Source organism: Maniola hyperantus, chromosome 2 (assembly GCF_902806685.2).
Source record: "Maniola hyperantus chromosome 2, iAphHyp1.2, whole genome shotgun sequence".
Classification (NCBI taxonomy): Eukaryota; Metazoa; Arthropoda; class Insecta; order Lepidoptera; family Nymphalidae; genus Maniola; species Maniola hyperantus.
The window spans coordinates 9,613,241-9,641,196 of NC_048537.1; the positions used below are offsets into that span (position 1 = coordinate 9,613,241).

General features: G+C 37.5%; 1 protein-coding gene across 2 annotated transcripts; it reads right to left on the minus strand.

The window, feature by feature from the left end:
* Positions 1–5: 5 nt before the first annotated feature.
* On the minus strand, positions 6–27,643 carry l(2)k05911 (lethal (2) k05911). 2 transcript variants are annotated; one of them, XM_034982205.2, is made up of 12 exons: positions 27,411–27,643; positions 21,024–21,100; positions 19,169–19,345; positions 17,412–17,518; positions 16,486–16,637; positions 15,824–15,912; positions 4,679–4,768; positions 3,811–3,983; positions 2,901–3,036; positions 2,400–2,538; positions 1,625–1,770; positions 6–959 (listed from the first exon to the last, which is right to left on the minus strand). In XM_034982205.2, the coding sequence occupies exons 1-12, from the start codon at positions 27,550–27,552 to the stop codon at positions 804–806; spliced, it is 1,584 nt and encodes a 527-aa protein (XP_034838096.1). In that variant the 5' UTR covers positions 27,553–27,643; the 3' UTR covers positions 6–803. The 2 variants fall into 2 exon arrangements, with proteins under 2 accessions (XP_034838096.1, XP_069362242.1); XM_069506141.1 differs by lacking the exon at positions 19,169–19,345.
* Between the last annotated feature and the right edge of the window lie 313 nt (positions 27,644–27,956).

A 27,956-nucleotide genomic window follows, 5' to 3' on the forward strand; every position in this document is an offset into this window, starting at 1 on the left:
TTCGTTTATTTATTCATAGTCCTTATTCCTATATTGGCACAATTTTATGGCGTCAAAATCGTAATAGAATAATTGTTAAACAGCTATCAATTAATTAAGAAACACAAGGATTAGAGTTGTCTTTCTCAAAATAATTGATTTACAAAGGACATTTTTTTTATATGGAAGCGGAATCCTTGAACGTATCAGCTATAAACTAAAAGTCAGAAGGGTGAAAAAGAATGCTCCTAAGTTGTTCTCTAACGGCCGAAATTAATAATAATCAAGATTTTATGTAATCTATCGATAAGTTATTCTTTGTACAAAATATCACACTATTTTAGTCAAAATATAACAATTGTTAAGTAACTTATTAGCCGTAAAACGCTATTTTTATCGTTGAAGGCCAATTAGGTATCACATTGATTCGGTGCTTATGAATGAGGTCATCTCAATATGTTAGCCAATAACAAATTAGGAGTTTGGTTTTTATTTCTTGCATAGTTTCCGTAGTACAACTAAGTTTAAAGCAACTGAAAATGGGCCTGTAGATAACGGCCGCAGCTAGAGATATTTTAGAGCAACGTTTCCTGTAGAATAGCGGCCGCAGCTAGAGATGTTTTAGTTAGAGCAACGTTTCCAAGTGCTACGTGGTAACGACTGATTACAGAATATCTTGTTGAAATATTACTCCACAAAAAGTAACTGAATGCACCATTACATTGAAAAGCTTCTACTTATCTTACAACCCCATTCAAAGAATGCCTATAGTATAAAGTGAAAAGCTCCCTTCCGACTTAGTAATATGATTTCCGAAAGCTAATCTATTTAGAGTTCTTCTGTATCCAGGGTAGGAATGCAGTGATGCGCGTGTAGACTCCCGGGTACTGGCCCTTTCCGCAACCAATGCCCCACGACACTATGCCCACTTGGGTCCAGCGACCGCCTTCGTTGACCATGAGTGGACCGCCGCTGTCACCCTGAAGAACAAAGCCACAATCATTAAAAACAAGTGCGAATTGGACTCTCGCACACGAATAGTCGGAACCCTTTACCATTGTACAAGATTATGCATTTATTAATTTTTTTAATTTACATGGCGGCTATTTTGGCAATAGAAATACACATTCTGAAAAATATCAACTCCTCTACCTACTATTACGGTTCACGAGATACAGCCCGCTGACAGACAGACAGCGGAGGCTTAAGTTACAGGATTCCGTTGGCACCCTTCGGGTACTGAACACTGCAAATTAGCACCTGTGACCTCGTCCGCGTGGATTAAATTTTGTAATCCTGTGGAAACTGCGCAATTTTTCGGGATAAAAAAGTAGCCTTTGACACTCTCTAAGTCTTTAACTAAACCAATGCAAAAATCACGTCGATCCGTTGGTCCTTTGCGACATAATTGAAGGAACAAACAAACACAATATATTCGCATCTATAATATGGGTAATGATACTAGGAACTATTTCGGTTCCTTCCTTCCTAACACATTCACTTGGTAGCCAGTACCAAATATTGTTGGCCCAAGCTTCCGAAGGGGAGAATGGAAATTTCTTGTATAGAACTTAAATATATTCCCACTAACCTCATGGAGATTCGCAATGGGGATAGGGGGACCTATCGAGAAAATTGCACTTACACTGCAAGAGTCCATGCTGGCTCTGCCCGCGCAGAGCATGTGGTCGACAATGCCGCCTGGTGCAGCCGCGCCGTACTTCAGCCGGCACTCGCTGTTGGTCCAGATCGGGATCGAAACCTTCTGCAGCACCGACGGCTGAGGGCCACCTTGAAGTAATAGGAACTGTCATCATCATCTATTGACTTTTAAATAGGTACTGGGACAGGGTGTCGTGTAGTGTGGCAGATCAGAATACAGTTGTCACCACCCCACCCTCTTCGCGCAGGCGGCGACTAAGGGAATAATATAACGGAGATCAGGCAGCAGCGTCCTCTGTGCTACTACCATCTACTGCGATCACCAACCCGTCTTGATGATGAGATGCCTTTAGTCCAGCAGTGGACTGCTATAGGCTATTGATGAAGGACTGGGTCAAGCCTCGAGAGCACGTTAAAATGTCGCCTCATTCAAACACAGGGCTACTTTTTAGCTTGCAATCCTTTGGCCTAAGTATGTCGGTAACTTTGGTTCTCCTACAGATTTTCTCGTTTCGTATATAGGAATTTTAAAAATGTCTCTGATCTTGTCTGGTGGGAGTTTGGATGCTTCGGTCGTAGCTGGTTACCACCCTACCGAACTAGCGTTCCAGTTTGATGCCGCGTAGAAACCGATTAAAGGGAATCGGTTAAATAAGAACTACCTTTCCCTTATAGGTTAGCTCGCTTCCATTAATAGACTGCATCGTCACACATAAGATCACAGACGAGGGTTAACTTGTAAAAGAAAAAAAACATACTCTCTCGTAAACTTCCCCATCCAGCAACAGTCGCAGTGAGACCCGAATAGGCTCTACCGCCGCCGGGCAGGCAGATGGGACGAATGGTCTTCGTGTAAGTCACCGGCTGGTCTATTGTAAGGATTGATACGTCGTTGTACTGAAAAGAAGTTTTAACATGATAATATTATAGGTAGGTACATACTATAGAGAGAGCCAGCGCGTGCCGCTGTCGCTGATCGTTCCTCTGTGTTGGGGACCAATACACAGAATCTTTCTGCTTTTATAGAATAACGAAGGTCTGGCATGCTCTGGTTCTTAGTCCATACCTACTCTATTTAAACTTTATTTGAACAGAATCTGCAATATCTACAGGTTAAATCCCTTAGTACAAGTTTACACGTCTCGACAAAGTTGACAAATTTCGAGTATCGTAAACTTACCAGAGATTACCTACTACATGCCTGAGAGGAGACCTGAGTAGAGAGCTGGCGATGGGTTGATGATGATGACGAAACTTACCAGAGTGCGCATGTCGAAGCCACGATGCCTGACCACTCTCTTGATCTTCCTTTCAATGTGCTGTGTTTCCGTGCTTATGCGGATATTGTGGTCGCCCAGTCTTGCCGTGAGACGAGCTACGTCCCAAGACGTCATACTGAAAACAATAAATTCGTTACGGAACTTTTAAGTATTGTTATTTTTGAAACGAAAAGCAGCACAAAATCCTGAGCTTACGAGTATCATTAGGATGATAATATAGTGCCCTGCGCAGGTCAACATTGTTCAAAAACTGTCTGGTGATTAATAGACAGCTTTTGTCTGCATACAAAGTTTTCAAAACTTTCCTTATATTCTTCTTCTTGGGATAACTATTTTTCTTAAATTGGCCATGACTTCGGACAGCTCAAGTACCTGACTAGTTACTCATTGAATAACGCGAGAATTGACAACGAAATTCGGTGTCACCAAACTAGGCGTTATAACGTGAGCCCTACAGCCAATATTCAGCCAAGTTACAAAACAAAAAGACACCTGGTTGGTATTGAGGTTTGACTATATTCAATGTACTCTGTGGGTTTGACCCGCCACAAAACTGGCGGCCACTTTTGAACAACACCACCATGGCCATATTTTAAGCTCTGTATTGCGCCGGCCAACTATGTTATACTCTCTTCATATACAAGACTATAGCTTATGCCCACGACCTCTCCGCGTGGACTGCAGAAATCTCAAGCCTCTAATCCCTAAATTTTACCCTCTTAGGAGTTGAATTTTCAAAAATCATTTCTTAGCTGTCTACGTCAGAATAGCTATCTGCATGCCAAATTTCAGTCCGATCTATCTAGTAGGTAGTTTGAGCTGTGCGTTGATAGATCAGTCAGTCAGTCGTTCAGTCACCTTTTCTTTTTATATATATTTAGATACTTACTGTGCGACACAATGAGCAGCAGACAGCACATGGCTGTTGTCGATGAGGGACCCGCCACAGAACTGGCGGCCGCCGTTGAACAAAGCCACGATCCAGGGAAACTCGTTGGGCTCGGCATTGGTCCCGCCCACTATACGCTCCTCGTCCTGTGACTCGTATGTGCTGCCGTATGTCTGGAAACGTACAATAGAACATTATAAAAGTTAGAGAAACAAAAAAAGGTAGATACCTACTTAGGTATGAAATTCATACCATATTAATGACTGAGCGAGGTCTCAACAGCCGCACTCAGAGTCGCTTAATCGTTACTGAAGGCATTCTTAGCCATACCAATTAATGCCTTAAATAATGATTAAGCGACTGTGATTCTACTTGAGTGAAATTGTATTGTCTGATAACAACCAGGCATTAATTTTATAACTAGCTGAACTTAGTGTTGAGTTATGACACTGGTTTTGATTTTGGCATAAACGTAGGAATAGTATTGGCGTAGAACTTAGAAGGTAATGCTTCTGGGGAAAGGTCTTTGTACTTTGGACTGCTATCAGAGTACCTAAACTACCTTGTTCTTTTTATTTATTTTTATTTTTCATGTACCGAAATTGTAGTGAATTATCGTGAACTGTGCTGCTATGACATTATAACGAGTCTGATGACATCAGCTTTAAGGCATCATGACTTATAACAAATGCAAGCTATATCGAAAGTGGCAGATAACTACTTACTTAATTGATTCACGTAAACATTTGTACTTAACCGTTTATTCGTGGTGGCATTTTTAATAGCAGCAGAGGGGTTTTAGTTTTGAACTTGATACTTTGATCCAATAAGTACCTAGAGCAGGAGAAGTACAATAAATCTCATCTACCTGTGGTCCGTTTTTAATGCCGCACGAAGAATCTACAGCAACCGGAGCAGTGGGTCTAGTTGGCGCTGTAGGATTCGCGGGAGGCCAAGTCTAAATACAAAGAATACAGGTAAGTATAAGGTATTACTAAAGGTAAAAACCGGCCAAGTGCGAGTCAGGCTCGCGCAGCGAGGGTTCCGTACTAAAGTCGTATTAAACTATTAATGTAAAAATAAATAAAAATATGTTTTAGAATGAACAAGCAGGTGAAGACCTTTCATATGATACCCTACTTGATATAGTTATCTTACTTCTTAATTGAAAATACTAATTATTAGTTCATGACCACAATTTAATTTTTTTTGTGTGATGTAGCCACAAATTCACGGTTTTCAAATTTTTTTCCGAACATCTGCTATAAGACCTTCCTACCTGCCAAATTTTATGATTCTAGGTCAACGGGAAGTACCCTGTAGGTTTCTTGACGGACAGACAGACATACAACAAGGTAATCCTATAAGGGTTCCGTTTTTCCTTTTGAAGTACTGGCGATATGCTTCCCAAAAGCAATGTTGCAACCGACACATTTCGGATGTTCAAAGAATCAAGTTTTGGCCTCAGAAACTACAAATTTATTTATTTATTTTTTAATATTATAAAAACTAAAGATACCGTAGAGTCTCCTAACTTCAACTTATATACCTAACATCGGCTAAAATTTAAAAAATTCAATATTTTTTTTCCTTTTATGGAAACACTTATTGTAGTGATTTGGGAAGTATACATATTTAATCATGGCAACATTGCAATGTCATTTGTCAAAAAATTGGTGGCCATTTTGTCACAATCGTGAGTAACTTCGGATCACGCACACGCTTCTTTTTTACCGACCCCGAAAATTTGTGTCATTACTCAATACTGCTTGGAGGTAAGTTTTTTTAAATCTTTACTACAGTTTACTCATATAATCCATTATCAAAATTAAAAAAATCATTTGGATATGTTCGTTAACTACAGAAATATTAGGGCAGACAATGTTAGGATACAATCTGTAATGTGTTGTTTTCCAAACTTCGTCTGCCCTTAGGGTTGTCAAAATTAGAATAAGAAGTTATTTACTTTTTGTATTATACTTATATTTAGTAAGCATAAAAGTATAGTATTTTTTCTTACTCTATACCTATTTAAAACTGTTATGTATCTGAATAATTACCAAAACGTAGATATATTGTATAAATAACTATGTATTTTCTACTTAACAAAATGTAAAGTAAGTTGATAAAAGAGTTGATTTCTGGCGCATTTAAGGTGTTTTAAATTAATGTTTGATAATAAAAGGTTTCATTAAATATAAAGTTACTAGGTTTTGCCCGCGGCGCTGCCTGCGTGAATGTTGTTTTTTTTTATTGATTTCGCATGAACCATGGCTTTTTCTCGATAAAAAGTAGCCTGTGTATAATTAAGTCAGTTATTTATTTAGGGATATACAGTTGAGACTTGTGATGTAGGAGAACTCCTGAAGGAGTATATTTTATCCTGAAATTCATGGTTTCCGCGGGATTTATGATAAACCAAAATTCAAATTAAAAAAAATAATAAATCAATCTGAAAGAGCGTCACGTTTCCGAAAAAAAGTTTAAAGTTTTGTAATTCAATAATATGTATGTATTTCGTTTCAATATTTAATTTTTATTTACGATACCTTTGTGGCATTGTGTTACCAAAGTTGATTTGATCTCTATAAGAATAAATATTTTTTGTTGGTTATATTGATTAGGTACTATAGTACCTTTAATTAAATACCTTTAATTAAAATAAATTTAATATGTATTACGTTTTAACATTTTTTTTACTTAAGATACCTTTGTGGCATCAAAAATTGTGTTACCAAAGTTGAATTGGTATCTAGTCATAGTCATAGTCATAGTCATAGTCATTTATTCATAAATACACATTATACGTCAATTACAATAATTTAAATTCTTTTTCTTAATATTTAATAACATATTCTTGTTTCAAGAATAGATTTTTTAAAAATATAAAATAAAATAAATGTTTTAAACAATTTAGTCTTGGATCTTCCCAAGTAGAAATTCATTATAACTATAGAAAGACTCCTCGACAAGCCAGCTTTTCATTTTTCTTTTGAAAATCTTAATATTTTGCGCATTTTTTATGTCGTGGGGAATCCGATTATAGACCTCGGGACCCATTCCAACCACTGTCCGCGAGGCTTTCTCAAGCCTGTGGTATTTTGCAACTAGGCGATTAGGATGCCGTAGGTTAAAAAGTTTTTTACTGCCCCTATTCACAAACTCATCTTTATGTTGCGCCACATAAATAGCCACATGCAAAATGAGTAAGCTGGGTAGGGTTAATATGCCTAATTTCTTAAAATATGGCCGAGCTGGGGTATCTTGCGGTACGTGGGCTAGTATTCGGACAGCCCGCTTTTGAAGTCTAAAGGCGCGCTCCCAGTCTGCGCCACGTCCCCATATTTCAACTCCATACTGCAGCAGACTTTGAACAGAAGCAAAGTAGCACGCGCGAGTTGCTTCTGTTGATAAAGTTGATGCCACGCGCTTCAGAGCGAAGCATGCTGTAGACATTTTGCCACATAGTTTATCAATATGCGCGTTCCATCTTAGCCCGTCATCAACCTGAAAGCCTAAAAAGGTTGCCACATCGACCTGTTGTATTTTTTGGCTCTGAATGGTCACGGACAAAGGTCGACGGATGCGACCAGCTAAGTTAAACTGCATGAATTGGGTCTTTGAGATGTTAAGAGCGAGACCATTTGTCTGGAACCATTCGAATATATGTTCAGCCGTTCTATTTAGCTCATTTTCTAGGTGATCCAACGTTCGCGCGGTGATTACAATGGCAACGTCATCAGCGTACATAAATATATCAACGTTTTCTACACCAAGAGGGAGATCGTTTAGCAAGAGTGTGAAGGCGAGGTTCGATAGAGAGGATCCTTGCGGAACGCCATTGTAGGAAGTTAGGCTGTCCGACTTTAAGGATCCGGCATTGCCTACAACAGTCTGTTTTCTATCTTTCATAAAGTCTACCAGTAAGTCTAAGGCCGGACCGTCTATTCCGTAGTGCGCAAACTTCATTTTTAAGATATTATGTTCTGCTACATCAAACGCTTTAGAAAGGTCGCAAAGAAGTATTGCGACTACTTGTTTCTTCTCACGCGCCATCAAGACTTTCGAGAGTACCTCACGCACCATTATAGTAGTCGATCGTCCCGCGCGATACGCATGTTGACGGTCTGACAGTGCATTCGTCTCATTTAAGAACTCGGTCAAACGCGTTGTCAGGCCGTTTTCTAATATTTTAGCGACTGCTGGAATTATTGCTATTGGGCGGTAACACTTGGGATCAGTTTTACTACCTTTACCTTTATATAGGGGACTTATCTTTACCTCTTTTAGGGATCTAGGATACACACCTTCCCGTAAGCACCTGTTAAATAGGACTTCTAATGGGTGGCTTATGCAGCATCCTATTGATACCAATAAGTTGGTTGAGATCTCATATAGGTCCTTGGTCGGCTTATTAGCAATTTTTTTATTTATAATTGTATAAATTTCTAAGGCCGTGAAGGTGCGAAACCGCAAAGATCTATCCGAGTTAGGAAGCGTTTCGGCTAGCCTTTTTTGTGACTGGTCAACTTTTGGTGAGAGCACGCCGCACGTTGACGCTGCGTTAATAAATTGTGCATTTAGGTAATTGACAAGAGCTAATTTTGAATCAAAAGTGCAACCATCCGTTTTTTTAACTATGTCGAAATACTCTTGTCGTGGTTTATTCGTCTTCCCCGATTCGTTGTTTACAATACGCCACATAGTTTTTATAGTATTTGAACTTTCTATAACCATATTATTGTAATACCGAGATCTTTCATCAGTTAACTTACTAGAATACATTGCGAAGAGGTTCTCAAAATTTTCTTGTAGTAAAGTGTTAGTGGGGAATTTTTTTCTAAGGTCCGTTATTGTAAACAATAGAGCATTAAGGTTAATAATTTCATTAGTAACCCACGATTTCTCGATTCTATGGCATACAGTTTTTCTAAACGGAAAATATATGTCTATTTTATTCATTAATATGTTTATGATTGAGGTCGCTAAGTCTTGAGCTGAAGACTTTCGTATAAACAAAACATCCCAATCTACACTATCAATGGCCGCGCCGAAGTTTAGCTTAGCTGCATTAGTGTATCTACGCACCGTTTGAGTTGCCGGCAGCTGCGGATTGCTGCATGTTATTTCCGTGCGTGTACCGTAGTGGTCGCTGACGTTGGTTATAACAGCTGATGCCGCGATGCTATCTGTGAAGCTGTTCGTGTATACATGATCCAGCGAGGTAGCCGAGAAACATGTTACTCGGGTAGGAAAATCTACAACGTTTTTAAAGTTGTGACACACTAAAGTATCGTGTAGTTTTTTGAATTCTACACTAGGACGTAAGCAATCTATGTTTATATCCCCTACTATAATAGCATTAACATTCAAGTCGCATATTTTGTCGAGAAGTCTTTCGAAAACAGCAAAAAAATCTGCCGGTTTTGTTAAATTTGATCTATAAATACATACAATCAACAAATTAAAATCTAATATATTCGCTGCGGATATTTCGCAGCATCGTTCTACTGAGAGTGTACATATGTCAGTGTTTTCGATGGCGTTGAAATTATTATTTTTAAGTAATATACACGATCCGCCATGCAATGAATTACTTCGACAGAAACTCGAAACTAAAACATAATTTTCTATATTTATGCACTGTATTTGATCCTCCGTTAACCAATGTTCTGTCAACGCGAGTATATCACAGCGAAACTCTTTATTTAACAAGACTTCTAGCATTTTAGTTTTATTATTTAACGATTGTATATTTTGTTGACAAATCACTAAGTTGCGGGTAGATTTCTCACATTTATTCTTCGACACCGGTGGTCGGTTCTGCGTCGATGGGGCCACGCAAAGCGTGTTTGGTGAGCGGCCGCATGGCACGCCCGGCGCCTCGTCGAAACCACGATATATATATATATATGTCGGAGAACAGGAGGATGGCTGATAATTATTATTCATCTTTAGCCGACATCAGAAGGTAGTAATTAATAGGTAGGTACTTTAATCCATGTTCTTTACAAATAGTTCTCAGTAACGTATCGCACATGGAAACCATCAACGTAACACAACCAGATCACCCTAACCTAACCCTACCTATGGTCGCCTCCAACCACCCCTCACAGCGACCCCTCACCTCACTCTAAACTAGCTAACCTAAGCTAAACACTACATCGTGTGATTAGGGCGCAATTGCTATTGCAACCTCTCAATCAAGTCACGACCTACTCCGTTATCTAATCATCTCAAGGTAATCAATCACAACTTCATGAACGCTCTTAAAAGGATCATTGCATCGACTCTCTTACAATCTAAACCAGATCTTATAATTGACTTCTCATTACTAATTCAGAATATCGCAATAGCTCTACCTTCTCCACTCTGTGCACATCTGCATACAGAACACCATAGCATCGTGCGCCACACGCGCCACGACTACTATATCCACCCTAATAAGCGATCACAACAGAAACCAGGTAGAATGTAAGCTATTCGATCTCATGGGCAACTCATTGTCTAATCCATTTCAACATTACACGAGAGTCATCAATGATTCTTTACCAACCGGGTTATACGATTCTAAAGCGGGTACCTACTATCAAAGTTAACTTCAAGTTACTATCACACTAAACTATCACTTCAAACTAATCATTATCTCAACTGCCGGTATATCTCCAATTACACTCTAAATCACTAGCGTCTGCAGAAATAACCTTAACGGATGTCCTTATAATAATCTATCCACTGAGCCAAACGTTAACTCACGAATTACTCTAATATTCACCAATAATTAGTATTCCATATTCGTCAAACAACTACGCGAACATTATTAATAGTGCTTTGCAGACAAAGTCACCGGATGGCACTAGATGTTACGATTTAACACAATGTACATTAGCATCGAACAATTACTGTTCTAACTATATCACAATCACCGAATTAAATATCACGATTAAGAAACTACCTACCTATCTCAAAGAATAATAATTAGCTAAGCTATAATCTGATACTTAATTAATTTAACGCGAGAGAAAATTGTGAACGACAACAAAATTCGTGCGTGTCAAAGTCCAACTCTGACAACTAAAATAAAGATGGCTACCTTCCGTAGAGTAAAACTCATACGTTTCTTTTCACGGAGTGTATAGACAGTAAGAACTCTTTCAATATCGACCCTCCAATACGGCCATTCTGACATGCGACCGTCCTCGGGCGCTAGTATGTATCAAGCACAAACATTTTATAAACGTCAGAACATCCGCTCGTTCATCCTGACAATCAGCACAAGCACACAAACCACATATTCTAAAGCATGCATATCACAACCATTACAAATAAAACAAGCATGACACAACCAAAGCATAGCCCAACTTTATCCATAGTAGCAACTTCTAAAACACACTGCACCATTTGCCATAATAGACTCACCGCTCATAATTATGTCTCATAAAACCCGAACTCCAGCAGTACCCCGCTACTGATCCTATCACCTGTTCCAAACACCCACCACACTATACACCAAGCTAACTCCCCTCAGCTGAAACGGCCACGCCGCCGTCCATCCATCATCGGAACAGCCACCTCGCCGTTTATCATCTATATGGCCACCTCGCCTTTTAGACAACTCCATTTTTTTCAAAACAGCCACCTCGCCGTTTATTATCTAAATGGCCACCTCGCCTTTTAGACAACGCCCTTTTTTTTTCAAAACAGCCACCTCGCCGTTTATTATCTAAATGGCCACCTCGCCTTTTAGATAACCCCCTTTTTTTTCAAAACAGCCACCTCGCCGTTTTTCATCTAAATGGCCACCTCGCCGTTTAGACAACCCATTTTTATAAATCAAATATTCTTTAACGTCGCAATAGCACTTTTCCAAAAGCAATTCACTAAGCTCTTCCTTATACACATCCAAACTCATCCTTTTGAGGTCAATCGGCAGCTTATTGTTCATTTTTTTTTTACAGCCATAGCGCAAACGCTTTTCATGCATGTACCACTGTGACATTCTGAAATGCATAGCTCGTTCGTGCATCCAACCGACCCACTCATCCTTACCTCATAATCTCGTTGGAAATATTTTTGACATCTCCTAATAAATACGCCCATATCCTCTATGTATCACAGTGGAAGGACCCCCATTTTTTTTTATAACGGCATACAGCAATCGAACAGACCCATAACACAGACAGTCTTTATGCACTTCCTTTGAAGTCGAAATGCCCTTTTAGCATCAACGTAATTACCCTACAATGTCAATCCATACGACAACACGGATGATACACATCCGTGGGATGCACCCAAAGCCGCATTCAATTATATCATCTGCACCAGACGTCCCCACGCATACACAAATTCGTCCAATTCAGCACACACACCTAATGTGCACCCTCAAATTAGAGTTCCTGTCGCAAATTATTCCCAAAAACTTTAACTCATCAACCCTCTCCATCGTCGCATGATCATGAACTGCATCATTTTAGTTTTATTTAAGCGCACTTCCAAGTCATTATTACTAATTCAATTAATTATCCTCCAAAGCGCCGTTCAATTCCCATTCCTACATTCCTTCAACATTATTCTATCATCTGCAAACAATACACAACGAACAGTGGTCGCTATCGTAATGTCACCAATACAAGTTACAAAAAAAAACAAATATTCCGGCGAATTTAAAAACCTCCTCCGTTTTTGAAGTCAGTTCAAACGGAAGGATTCTAATACACCACACATACCATACAGTCTGAGGTACCCCCCGCTTATCACATTCCAGTGGAGATCCGTACACCCTTTGGTATTATTTTTCATTCTAGCAATCCCAGCGCACATTTTCGGTCCATTCAAATACGACTCTATCCATTCATAAGCTCTTCTTTCAACACCATATCCATCTAATTTATCCAATAATATTTTATCATTCACAAAGTCAAAAGCTTTAGTCACATCCTGAAAAATAATAGCAATAGGTACCCTGTCATTCAGGCTATCATTATCTATTCCACTTAAACAGAAACAATCCTCAACAGTGGAGCTGTCATTGCAAAAACCAAATCGTTCATCCACGAGCACACCATTGGCATCGAATTTTTTTTGAGACGTTTCACCATTACCTTTCCAATCATTCCCGCTAATATTGGCACCAATGTTATAGTACGGTGCCACATCAATCGCCTTTTTTTTTGAACACGGGCTACAGGAATGGTAACTATAGAAATTTTTAAGTTGCCTAGCAACCCCTAAAACCCCTTATTCAAACGACTGATTCACTATGTCTGCAAATACACTGCATAGGCGAATAGCGCACTCCTCTACAGAGCCAGTCCTCATCTCATCTTAGCCCAGCTTCAGTGTCACTCGGTGACTCTATTATACCAAAAATCCCTTCAGTCAACCATACCGTTTTATTATTACAATTATCCATTTTCACCTTCTTAAAGGGTAAACACAGCACATAGAAAAGTTATACAACATCATGAAAGGAATCAAATGCCTCGCCGACGCTTTCCGAATATTCGAAAATGTAAGGGACAAGATAAATTTCATGAATAAAATTATTTCGTATTATCCCCGTTGTAGTCCCTCCCATATTAAGACCATGCAGACCTATATCGCACTTTTTTTTCAACCCTTACTGCCAATGCCCAAGTAGCATCATGATCTGAGAGTGCTAGATAGTCAATCTCAGCAGCTGAAAACATCAGACCACTAGCTATTAAATTAGATGACAACCGGGCTGGGACATCACACTCCCAATGCTATAACCATTTAGTAAGGAAACCAAGTAGTTTGGAACCCTCGTAGCCTTAGCTCCAAGCTTACGCAATTCACCATCACCACCATACCACATAACTCCAACAACTGACAGTCAAAATTGTAAATTAACTAAACTTAACTATTTTGAATAAATGATTCGAGTTTTGAGTTTAACTCCATTAAATCACGGCCACTTTCACCACTCCTTAGCGCATCTCTACACAAAATAATCCTTCTTTCTTTCTCTTTTTATTCAAAACACACAAAAGTAAATCAAGCTTTTCAAGAAAGACCACGTGTGGGTATTAAAATTGAAAACATATCTTGCACAAATAAATAAAAAAAAAAAAAAAAAAAAAAAATCTTGTAACTTTTTTTTTTTTTTAAACAAAGCTAGTGTTGCAATGATTTTCGAAAATGTGGGCATAAATCGTGTATCCCACTTCTGATGTCGGAGAACAGGAGGATGGCTGATAATTATTATTCATCTTTAGCCGACATCAGAAGGTAGTAATTAATAGGTAGGTACTTTAATCCATGTTCTTTACAAATAGTTCTCAGTAACGTATCGCACATGGAAACCATCAACGTAACACAACCAGATCACCCTAACCTAACCCTACCTATGGTCGCCTCCAACCACCCCTCACAGCGACCCCTCACCTCACTCTAAACTAGCTAACCTAAGCTAAACACTACATCGTGTGATTAGGGCGCAATTGCTATTGCAACCTCTCAATCAAGTCACGACCTACTCCGTTATCTAATCATCTCAAGGTAATCAATCACAACTTCATGAACGCTCTTAAAAGGATCATTGCATCGACTCTCTTACAATCTAAACCAGATCTTATAATTGACTTCTCATTACTAATTCAGAATATCGCAATAGCTCTACCTTCTCCACTCTGTGCACATCTGCATACAGAACACCATAGCATCGTGCGCCACACGCGCCACGACTACTATATCCACCCTAATAAGCGATCACAACAGAAACCAGGTAGAATGTAAGCTATTCGATCTCATGGGCAACTCATTGTCTAATCCATTTCAACATTACACGAGAGTCATCAATGATTCTTTACCAACCGGGTTATACGATTCTAAAGCGGGTACCTACTATCAAAGTTAACTTCAAGTTACTATCACACTAAACTATCACTTCAAACTAATCATTATCTCAACTGCCGGTATATCTCCAATTACACTCTAAATCACTAGCGTCTGCAGAAATAACCTTAACGGATGTCCTTATAATAATCTATCCACTGAGCCAAACGTTAACTCACGAATTACTCTAATATTCACCAATAATTAGTATTCCATATTCGTCAAACAACTACGCGAACATTATTAATAGTGCTTTGCAGACAAAGTCACCGGATGGCACTAGATGTTACGATTTAACACAATGTACATTAGCATCGAACAATTACTGTTCTAACTATATCACAATCACCGAATTAAATATCACGATTAAGAAACTACCTACCTATCTCAAAGAATAATAATTAGCTAAGCTATAATCTGATACTTAATTAATTTAACGCGAGAGAAAATTGTGAACGACAACAAAATTCGTGCGTGTCAAAGTCCAACTCTGACAACTAAAATAAAGATGGCTACCTTCCGTAGAGTAAAACTCATACGTTTCTTTTCACGGAGTGTATAGACAGTAAGAACTCTTTCAATATCGACCCTCCAATATATATATACTATAAGAATAAGTTTTTTTTATTAAGTACTACGATTAAAATGTTTAATTCATTCATCATATTTCATTTTTATTTACGATTTACGATACCTTTGTGCCACCCCTGAATTTAAGAACGATTTTGAACAAAGTACGCCCTAACTTCGTCTACCTAAATAAAAGTATAAAATATATAAAATTAAAAGGCATTAAGATAGTGTATTTGGACTTCTGAATAATTTTATCTTATTTATATTTTTTTGATAAAATTGGCATTATGTTTAAAATAAATTTCCTATGCATAGATGAAGTTTGGAATTTCACCTTAACTTCGTCTATTTTTTTAACGGTCATTAGCTTGCCTAAATTATAAACAGTAGGTATACTTTCATACACACATAAAAAGAACTATTACCATTGGACGGTGTTTGTCAGGCATAACAGATTTTTTGACATCCGATTGGTGGAAAATTTGAAAAAACGGTCAAAAGCAGACGAAGTTAGGGAACTCTACGGTATTCTTTAGTGAATTACGAGAGCCAAAATATGATTGACAAAGTTTAAAAAATTTACCTGTTTCGTAGTGCTAGGAGGCTTAGTACCCCAGGTTGTCGTGGGGGGAGTGCTACCAGGGATTGCAGGTGGCTGAGTGACGCCAGCAACTAAACAAATAAAAGTGCTTATCAGAATTTATAAATAGTTAAGCGATTAGGCACTGAGCCTCTAGTCGATGTTCCTACCATTGACGGCACACTTGCACAATTGAACGGATAATATTCTTTGACCGACTTTCGCCCACGGGGGTCAATGTTATCGGAGACTATCTTAGTTATATTGCATTAAGTGTGTGAGCCAACACACCACCACTTCTATACATGGTCCGATGGGACGTCAATCCAACACGACCGGAGGGAGATCAGACCCAGATCCAACGGTTCTACGTACTCTCCGAGGCAAGCGGGTTTAACACCACCAACTACAAGCTGCTGCTGAGAATTTCTAATCCAATAAGTTTTTCACCCGATCCGGGACTCGAACCTAGCAACCGAACAAGTGGGCTCACTTGTTCTGTTCCTAGGTTCAACTAAAACAATGTTATTTTATTAAAAGGAAGCAAAGTGCAAACAGATCTCCTGGCAAGTGAGGTGAAGCGCGCTTGTCTAGTAGATTGCCTAAGGTACCGTATATTAAAAGTGGAGTGGAAAACTGATGCCGGAAATGTGTTCCATAATTACCTAATGAAGGTGGATGTGTGGGTGCGGTGTGGTCTGGCGGGTGAGTGGGCAGGGGCGGTAGAGCCGGCGGCCACACGGCGGGGATCTGACGACTGATCTGGTTGTTGAACGCGAACTGCGACGACAGGGCTGATGGCACCAGGCTGGGATAACTGATCAATACGTAGAGATCAATAGTGAGCCGGCGCGGCGACGAGTTGATTATGATGAAGAAGTCATTTAGAACAGTTATTCCTAGACGGATTTAAATGTGGGAATGGTTAACAAAGTCGGTATTTATTGAGCAGCTGTTTTCCTTGGAGAGGAAGAAAGTCCTCATAGATACCTCAGGCATGCCTGTTAACTCCATTAGGACTGTTGGCGGACGGCCTACGGAACAAAATCCTCATCCACTCCTCTGCCCTAACTTTTGCAATTTGCATTCTATTTGAAATATGGTTTTCTTGATTAGGCGCTATCTAGTTTCCCATTTCATGATAGCCTGCAAAATTTCGCACCTAGGCATATGAAATTATGAATCCCACTTTAAACTACTTTAAACAAAAATGAAAGCTGCAAATAATCTCGTTGATTTCTATGATTTTACATAATAAACATAGCTCTATGTTAGATTTTTCTTAGCATATCCCGCAAATTACTATTGCGCTGGAACCATATCTCATTAACATCGAAATGACGTCACATTGACGTCAGCCGAAATAAGAATATACCATCAGCTCGAAACTTCAGTCTAGTGCAGACGTCACTAAAATGGCGGCCACGCGCATTAGCAATTTGCGGGACTTAAAATGCAATCACAGCAGATGCAGCTATAATGAAACGCGCTTACCTAGAAGATGCCTATTCACTCTTGACTTAAAGGTAAAGGCACTATATTAGAACTGGAGTATCCCTACAATAGATATTATCGATAGATAAAGTTATACTTGGATAGTGATATCGGGAAAGATGGTTGCAGTACACCAAAGCGTTGGACATCGGGCTCCTGCTGCGGCGGAGTGCCACCAGGCTGCGTGCAACATACTCCGAACACCTGCAAAATTAATAAGTACTTATGAGTAACTAGCTCTTAGGACTCTAATGCACAAAACTTCGTCCGAGTAGATTAAAATCCTATAGGAACTGTTTATTTTTCCGGGATAAAAGTAGATGCAACTCTCCAAGTCTATAGGTAAATACTTACTTAGGTCTGTAGTATAGGTTTCAAAAATCCCATGGGAACTCTTTGATTCTAGACCCAAAAGTAGTAAAGAAACTAAAAACTTCGCTGTAAGATCATCAAATAGGACTACTCTTGTAGCATACTAGCGACCCGCCCCAGCTTCACACGGGTAGCTTATTATAATTTTCGTAGGGATCTATAATTTTTTTATAATAAAACTAGCTTATGCCCGCGACTTCGTCCGCGTGGACTACACAAATTTCAAACCCCTATTTCACCCCCTTAGGGGTTGAATTTTTAAAAATCCTTTCTTAGCGGATGCCTACGTCACAATAGCTATCTGCATACCAAATTTCAGCCCGATACATCCAGTAGTTTGAGCTTTACGTTGATAGATCAGTCAGTCAGTCAGTCAGTCAGTCAGTCAGTCAGTCACCTTTTCCTTTTATATATTTAGATATAACCTATGTCACTCAGGCTCTCTACTGGTGTCCAGATTTTCTAAATCGGTTCAGTATTTCCAGAGATTACTTAATACAAACAAACTTACAAACTTTACCTCTTTATAAGTAATTAATATTAATATGGACTTACAAAAATTTATTAATTTGAAAGATTTATAGGCAACTAGGTGATGCCCGTGACTTAATCCGCGTAAATTTCGGTTTTTAAAAATCCTATGCGAAGGGAAATCTTTCCGGGATAAAAATAGCCTACTTCCTTCCTTCAGATGCAAGCTATCTCTGTACTATGTCACGAACTGTTAAACAGATGGGTGGTAACAAACTAGCAGGCAGATAGAGATCGACAGACACATTTTCGCATTTATAATCTTGAGTATGGATTAGAGATAAACCTAAGTAGGTACCTACCTATAAGCTTTACGTAATATTTAAAATATCTTATTAGACACTTATACCAATGAATGAGAACCCTATCAATTCATCGGTATGTAGGTACAACTTCCTAGACATGGGCGGTTCAGAATCCTCACAAGGCAAACGAGTTGCAGGTTTAAAAAGATCAAAGAAAATAAAATGGGCTGATGCTTTGTCGCGAGCTTGGACGATAGGAGATCGTCCAAGGTCGCGAGTCCCCAAGAGTTTGTTATATCAAAAAATGATTCGGCTTATTATAATGTATTTAATAAATCTTTGACTATTTATGTAACCTATAGACCAATTTATGTTATGTTTTGACTTTTGACTATTATATATTGAGAGCTTGTGTAATCCATACTTCCGTACTAATAAAATCCATATACCTATAGCTTATGCCCGCGAATTAGTCCGCGTGGACTTTACATATTTTACCCCCTTAGGGGTTGAATTTTCAAAAACCCTTTCTTAGCGGATGTCAACGTCATAATAGCTATCAGCATGCCAAATTTCAGCCTGATCCGTCCAGTAATTTGAGCTATTGAGTAGTTGATAGATCAGTCAGTCAATCAGTCAGTCAGTCGGTCAGTCAGCTTTTCCTTTTATAAATTTAGATACATCTTAAGTAGTTCTTCATACGTACCTCTGTATTATCGTTATTAATATAACTACAAGTGTCGTAGTGGCCCATGACCCATCCGTCGTAACCAGAGAGATTTACCACTCTGAAAAGCGGGTAGCAGTCGCGGAAGTCCTTACAGGTCCCCTTCTTACCGAGCGTTGTTTGGCAATCCACACCAAACACACCCTCCTCATTGGCCTAAGCAACATATGAGTATTTTAAAAGCCTACCTTTGTATCTATATACTTATTAAGAGTCACCTAGCGAGTGACAAAGAGAGCTACACTTTGAGTTTCTAGCTAAGTAATCAATTCAGAAATGAGGACATCCGTAGCAGAACCAGAGTAACCGACATAGCTCAACGGATTGCAAAGATGAAGTGGCCAGGGGTAGGGCATTTAGTAAAAAATCGATAAATGTGAAAGGTGCCCAAGAAGCTCAAATGGCAACCTTAACACCGGAAAGCGCATCGTCGGAAGAGACGGATAGACGACATCAATCGAGTGGCAGGGAGCCGCTGAAATCAGGTGACGCAGGACCACGCCACGTGTGGAAGTCTACAAGTTTTCTATCGCCAACACATAAAAAGAAACGTCGGACTCCTCACTGACTGACTCATCAACGCCCAGCCCAAACCCTTGAATGTAAAAAGCTGAAATTTCGCACAGAGGTTCCCCTCATAAATGAAATAAGGGATAAGGTTGGATTTATCGAAATTCCCTCGCGACACGAATAGGGTACAGTAGGGTATAGGTTAGGGTAGGGATAGAGGACAGGGTAAAGAGGATTCATATTTTTGCCAAGCTAAGTCGTGGGTGGTACAAGACAACTATTTCGATTTTTGTGGTGGGTACTTACATACGTACTTATTTATTATAACTCTATTTGTTATTGATACATACTAGGTACTTAGGTACAATCCTTCTAGAATAACTTGACATTTTACGGACGATATTAATTATAATGCAAACCTTTGAAAGTCTTTATATCTAGGTAACTACCTACCTACCAATTAAATACCAAATAAATAAATACTATACCTACTTTGTCAAAAAACATTTGTCTGGTAGTCACACCTGCCTCTTTTTTTGATCTCACACATTTATAGGTATATTAAATACATAATATGTTATAAAAAATTTACTTTTCAAAGAGAATGGATAACGAATCGTCGTAATAAGTATAATCTTTTTTTTGTTCTATGTAATAATGCAAACGTCATAGGGTAAAGATAAAAAGTTCTACTACTCGTAAGGTATACCTACGTTTTATCAAAATATGTATGTTCGATATGAAACCGTTTGCTCTTTCAGCTAATCAGTTATAAGAGCGACAAGCCAAGCCACAGCGACAGCCCCGACATGAAACTACTCAAATGGTAATTCCGCCGTGGCTAAAACTACCTTACCGGCAAAGTCTTGCTGCCAAGCAATTTAACTATTAGATATGACACCTCTATCGTAGCGCAGGTATAAAAGAGGTATCACGGTATCAGTTTAGTAAAACTGCCATATACTTACCCCTTCCAAGTTAACAAGCTTCTATCTCAGACTGCGGTTAGTATTATCACTAGATGATATCGCAGTCAAAGGCTAACTTGTAACTGAATAAAAAAGGACGAAGCCGCAGCCATCCATTAGTGAGTTATATTGATCACGACATATACGGGTCGCATGGAGCCGCTGGATTCAGGCGGCGCAAGACCGTGGCGTGTGGAAGTTCCTACAATAGACCTATGTCCAGCAGTGGACGTGTACCGATTGCTGATGATGATGATGATTGATCATTAAATTCGATTTGCTCAGAATAATTACTCTTGAAAAATATGTCGGTCGGTATAAAAAATGTTATTGCCTTCGAGGACAATAAAACTTACTTGTCTGGGGCGTAATAACAATAGTTGTTTTCCATCTCGTGTGGTATTTGATTCGCGCTTCACTCGCTGCGCCGGGACTGAAATAAGATTTCGATTTTAATAAAAATACCTTTGTGCATCGCCGCAAAACCAAAGAAACGTAATCGCTTAGTCACGGTAATATTATGTGGCTTAGTTTCATTAGTACGTTGTCTGTACGGCATGCAAAACACAAGCAAAATAGCCTGTTCGAATGCATACATTTGACAATGTAAGTATCTACTTAGCTCTTTGTTATGTAATTTCGGCGAAGCTACTTACTAGTGTGATGTTTTGCTAAGCGAAGCATGTTGCAGTTTCATATTTCGGGGCGTATGTGCTAGAGGCCTGAATAGGTACATCGCCAAAATCACGAGAAAAACAGACAGATGAAGAGAAGATAGATAATCAAATGTCTACGTTAAAAATGATTACAGTATGCTTGATTAGAGTGGATTAGTTGACCGGGATAATAATACCTAGTGAGAAGTATGGTATTGTGTAGGTATAGACCATAGAAACGCAGACTTCGAACGTCCTCATATTTTAAGGGGGTAATTTTAATGTTATATATAACTAATCACTCTTCCTTTCATTCATATAGCCTTCGGGGAGCCCGCTGCACTTGGTCCACCTCCTAGAGAAAGCAACCTGTAGGTCATTTGTCTGCTAATAACCCAACTAAATACGTTCCTGAAGTAAAAAATTCTACCCCTCTCAATGCACTCATTGAAATATTCATTGGTTATCTAGAGTAGTAGTTGACTAGATAGTACTAGATACTACTGAGAAAAAAGTAAAGATAGTGACTAATTGACTGGCTATAAAATTTTACGTATAACCATCTGAACATCAAATTAAATAAAGAGGGCGCATAACAGTAATAATAAATTAAACTTAATTGCAAATGGAAGAAATTCCTAACTCGTTCCCGCCTACGATCGCTTCATATAATTTTACATCACGCTTTGGATCAAATTGTACACCGGAGGCAATTTGCATACATTGACCGTGCCTTTGTATGTGTGTTCCAATCATTAAATAAATTCGCTTTGATGTAAACATACAATAATGGCAAGGATATCCTTAAATAATAACAGTTTGCTTATGAAGAAGTTTTGTTCAATAAAAAGTAGGTACAATTAAAATATTTAGTCACCTAGAACATTTCGGCATTTTAAGAAGTAAGTACAGATTTTTTATTTTTGTAAAAAAATCCGTCAAGTACGACTTAGACTCGCGCACTTAGAGTTCCGTACTACAATCGTATTTTTCGACATTTTGCAGGATAAATCAATTAATAATCAAATATTTTTATGCATAAAAATAAATAAAAATCTGTTTTAGTATCTTAGCTTTAGTTTTAAATTCGCGTAAAAATTATCACCACTACATCATCTTACAAATCCAACAACCGGCCATCAAAAAGTAATTTACTACCTATTTTGAATAAAACATTTGATTTTGACTTTAGAATTTACCGGTAAAGCTCTTTCATATGATACCCCACTTGGTATAGTAATCTTACTTTGAAAATTTAAATACTGATTTTTTGTTATTAGTACGGATGAACACATTTTAATTCAGACAGACAGACAAACAACGAAGTGATCCTATGAGTGTTCCTTTTTTCCTTTTGAGGCACGGAACCCCAAAAATGCACTGTATGCTGCTGAGGAATGCACTAAATTCCATTTAAATTAATCCAAGTTCACTTTTTATTCCATCAAACTTCCTTACGAATGAGTAAATTTAAAAATCGATTAAAGCCGAACTCGTACAGCGCCCTATAAAAGCCAGTTATAATACTTAAATAACAAGTTTAGTATTAAATACAGTAGATATCTGCCATTATACAGATAGCTCGTTTAAGACGGTGCCGTGTAGAAAATGATAAGGCATACAAAACTGCTATAACTACCCCTTCCAAGTTAGCCCGCTTCCATCTTAGACCGTATATTCATTTAGCACCAGGCAAGATCGCAGTCAAGGGCTAGTTTGTAAGTTATAATCGAATAAAAAAGAACCTACCACTCTCGACTCGAGATGCACAAATGGCATTACTATAAAATACTCACTCTTACTATTTTATAATATATAACAAAAACAATATATTTAACAGGTAGGTATATAAAAAAGTTGGTACTTTATTTCTGTAGGCACGTGTTTATTTATGTTTCAAGTAAAGTAAATAATGAAGGTTTTTATATCAAGGATGAACTGAAATGTTACAATTTGTTTAACACTAGATGATACCTGCAACTTCGTCTACGTGGATTACGGTTTTTAAAAATTCCGTGGTAACTTTTTGATTTCCGGAATAAAAGGAAGCCTATCCGTCCCGGGAAAGCAAGCTATTATACTGCAAGCGAATACCTTCTGTCAAAATCTCTTAAAAAGATGGGTCATGAGAGTAACAGACAGTCACTGAACTTCTTGCAGAAGTCAGCTGTTTGCACTTTGCAAATAACCACACTTCTGCAAGTTTTGTATACTTATTAAAAACTTGTAGAAATTGAGATTGACATGAGAAAATTTGCTAATGGACACTTGTTCTGGGATTACTAATTTTCAAATACACCCGTTGTAGATACATAAATTTTCAAACTCAGCCAGGATAAGAAACCAAGGGTTGACAGGTCATAACATAAATGCACTGCAAAATTTCTAGATTATACCTACCTTACCTACCTACCATTTCTTGTATTGCTGTCTTACGTGCAAACCAACATGCAAGACCCTGGAGTAAATGACACGAAGGGACACGATATTTTTTTTTTAAGTTTCATGTTCATATGCATGCCTTATAAGAGCAGGGTCATTAAAACAAAATCAAATTCCAATACGTGGGTACTAATCGAACACCGTTATGAATCGATACAAAATAACATGTTTGCACATTGAGTGTGTTCGATCAACGCTTTGGACGTTCACAGAATAATAAATTAACAACACTTAAATTTTGCTCACAATACTTACTTAGTCAACATTAAAATGAGCTGAAGATTAAATATAAAATAGAAATAACTGCTACTTAAATTTTATTGATGTCCATATTGAGTTTTTACATTTATTATCAGAGCCAGTAATGTTTTACAGAAGAAAAAAATGCATTTGACAATTTTTCGATGCGTTTCTTTTGGTGATCAGAGGAGCCTTGAACGCGTTGATGTCTAAACTACGACACTTCAATACTAAGAGTAGACCATTTTAATTATTAATTATTTTTTACTGTGTAGCTAACTACCTAACAGTAGTTACATGTTGTCAATTATTGTGGTTATAGCCACAGGGCTATAACCACAATTAAGAACATGTTTTCCTGTTATATTTAACAAAAAAGTAGAATACCAAAAACGGATTAACGTAACAAATACCACAGAAGAAAAATATGTGCACACAGTTTTGAGCAAAAGTAAGTAGGTATATACTTACTGGTACCTACTTCTTCCACTTTGAAATAATAATATGTTTTTATGTTTTTTAGTTGTTTATAATTTTATTTAAATTTTTACCTATCAGTTGTATTTCCAGTATCAGTCATTGTTTATCTGTAAAAACCGAACAATCCACACTAATAATATTATAAATATAATATTCGAAATTTTGATAAATCCTTCTTACTTGTCTAAATTATAATGGAGACCTCAGTGCAAAATTTCGGCTTTCTAGGCCCAAGGGTTTGGCCTGGACGTTGGTGAGTTAATCAGTGGGTAAGTCAAGTCTTTATTTCATAATATGTATTTATTTGATTACGGAGAAAAACTGTAAAATCTATCAGAGATGTCCAAGTATTAAGAGATTTAATTACTTAGTTATATTTAAGATAGAGTAAGATTATGAAAGATATATGCTGGGTTAAGAAACTAATAATTATTCTATATGCACTACACAGCTAAATACAAGAATATTACTCAAAGAAACCCCTCCGTGTAAATAACCGCCCTTGAAGATGTCACTTCGCCTATAATAAGAGTAACTTTGAACCAAAACATCCCAGTCATTAAGCTGGATTTTCTGCGACATTAATGAATATGTACCGGCTTAAATTATTGCTCGATACAGCACTTAACTAACAGTACGACGAGTAGGTACACCCGATATACTTATTTCTTTTTATTACATATATGCAAACAACTAGTTTTTGCTTGAATAATAATCGCATCTGATAGCTTATGTTTTATATTTTTATATAAAACATAAGCTATCGTATCTATTTCGTAGCTATCGTATATATTTTAAGTACGAAGTCTCAAAATCTCAATGACTTAAGGTCAGAGAAAAATCAGAAACATTCGTTCTTTGACCCTTATCGGATGGGCTATGCTATTGTTGCTACGTATCTAGCATTTGCAAGGCATCTGCTAGTTTTAATATGAATTTTAGCTGATGCTAATTACATTTTGTTACTTTTACCGCTTTAATACACGTCGTGTTTTTTTATTGTAGCCAGTTATGCTAATGCAGTCATATATTATGTATAATGTATATTAGTAGTGTAAGTAGTGCGCTTTAATCAAAGCGCACTACAGACTACAGTGGCTGCTGCAATTGGCCTTTCATGTTACATTTAAAAATAAATGTCACTACGATGCATTTGACAATCTTTAGCAACAATATCTTTGGCAGCATTTTAAAATGTCGCCAGCAATCATGTACACTTTGATAATGTCGGGATTCCGGGTTCAGCGGACCAGTGATAGAAAATGTCAATGGCGTAGCAATGTCCTTTGATAGATCCAATTAACGCCATGACTGTAAGCCGCAAAAAACGTAACAAGCGGGCGATCTTAGAGGCAACGGGTTATGGACAATGAGTGATTGATGTGATCTCAGTGAGTGTGGGCGAGTAAGGATTTACATTGAATTGATATCGCGACATCTTTCGAATAATGACCCACGTGTTTGCCGAATCAACGTTTGAAATTGCTTTTTTTGCTGGGTTGCGGATGAGTACGGTCTTATGTTATGGTAAGCAAAGATTATACTATTTAAGAAGAAATCCTTAAATCGATATCATGATTTATTATTATTATTATTATGTTGCAAGCTCCTATATACTATGCATGAGTTACTTGGTGTAAGGCGGCAAGTACACCTGTAAGTTTTACTCACGTAAGTAGCTTACATGATTAACTTGCGACAAATTTGCGATAATTTGATAAAATGTAAACGCTCTTATAAGACGTGTATATACCTTAGTTAATTTGTTGTCAAACAGTTAGGTAAGCTACTTACTTACGTTAGTAAAACTTACAGGTGTAATCGTGGCCTGAGGCTAAGACTGACTAGTGAATAAACTCTGGTCAGCCTCTGTGAGGAAGTGATAGAATTTGTGTATTAAAAATATAAATAGTAGAGTAGGTATATTTTATAATTGATGATATCTAACAAATAATGAGTATAGATATCATAAATTAAATACAAAAAAGAAAATAAGCATTAAAGATTAGGAAATAATGAAACTAGAGATTACATATAGATACCTACTTATCCAAATTGAATGCACTCTGTTTATATAAAAGTTTATTTGAGTAAGTCTATACATTCATGGTCTAAACTAAATTATTTGGATAAAGTGCTTATCTTTTGAGAAAGGTCTTGCTCTATTTGTCATGTCAAAGTCAAGATTTTGGTAAACCGTACTTTTAGTGTGCAGAGCAAAAATGGTAAATGCGTTCTCAAAATGTATGAATTATATAGCGTGAATTTAATTTGCCAGAGAATGTAGATAAATTGGTCTAATATTTATCTTTATCCTTATCCGCGCACTGTCTCTGCCGGACATACTTAGTGAGTGCAAATTTTTACTTTCTCTAGCCTCAAAACCTCATAATGTATGTCGTATATTGTTTTGAGACCTCGCTATAAGAATACATGATGCCACTTCACTTTTCTCTACAATATTAACATTCCAAAACTATAAGAAAGTTATGAATACTTATGATATCATTTAATAAATGGTTTTATGTTAATAGTTTTAGATTATTAGATGCTTAGGCCTTAATTTTGTAATGCTGTCACTTTCTTACAAAAGTATAATACCTACCACAGATTTTTACGATATAAAGCTGGGATAATACGGTTGCCAAAAAGTGACAGTATTAAAAATGTAATTAAATCAGTTTAAGCGTCTTTATGCAAGTGGGACCTTATAATTTGTTAATATCAATAAATTAAATGTAAGCTGAAGAATATTTTTTCAAATTGTAGTCTAAGTATCAAATTCAAAATGAATTTATTTTATGTAGGATAACTAATGACTCTTACGCTACGCCTGGGACTCTTCCGGTTCAGAAAGCAATTTCTACAGAGAAGAGTCAGCAAAATACTCAGCAATTAGTCTTGTAAAAAAGAAGGTAGCCTCACCATTAATAATTACTGCATCGTCCGTGTAAAAAGCACCATTTTTCGCTGAAAATCCATTTTCATCATTATCGATAGAGTCACTTCTAGTTACGGTAGCTATAAAACTCAGAAGGAAAATTAAACATTGAAATCTTAACGACATTTTAAATCAAAAAATTAATGCATTTACGTTGGTATTAAAAATAATCAACATGTAAATAAGTGCGCGTCGCGAGGATGTGCGATCCGCAAGGAGTCACTTTGCAAAATGCTGCGTCCACTTGATTTCGCGCCTTTATAATATTTTTACGAAGTCGCTCTACATTAGGTTCTATAAGTAACAGAGCTTTTTCTTCTTTTGTTTTGAATTTGCCTCTACAAAGAGCTTTAAAAAAATAATGAACTGCGGTTTAGTATCTAAAACGGCTATCTTCGATTTATGCAAATTAGTGCATGCACGGTGAATAATATATTGCGTTAAAATTTTAAGGGATCGTTGAACCGTCATTTTATCATTCGGTTCAAGATCATAATTTTTGTATTATTGATATTGAAACCCAGGGTTAT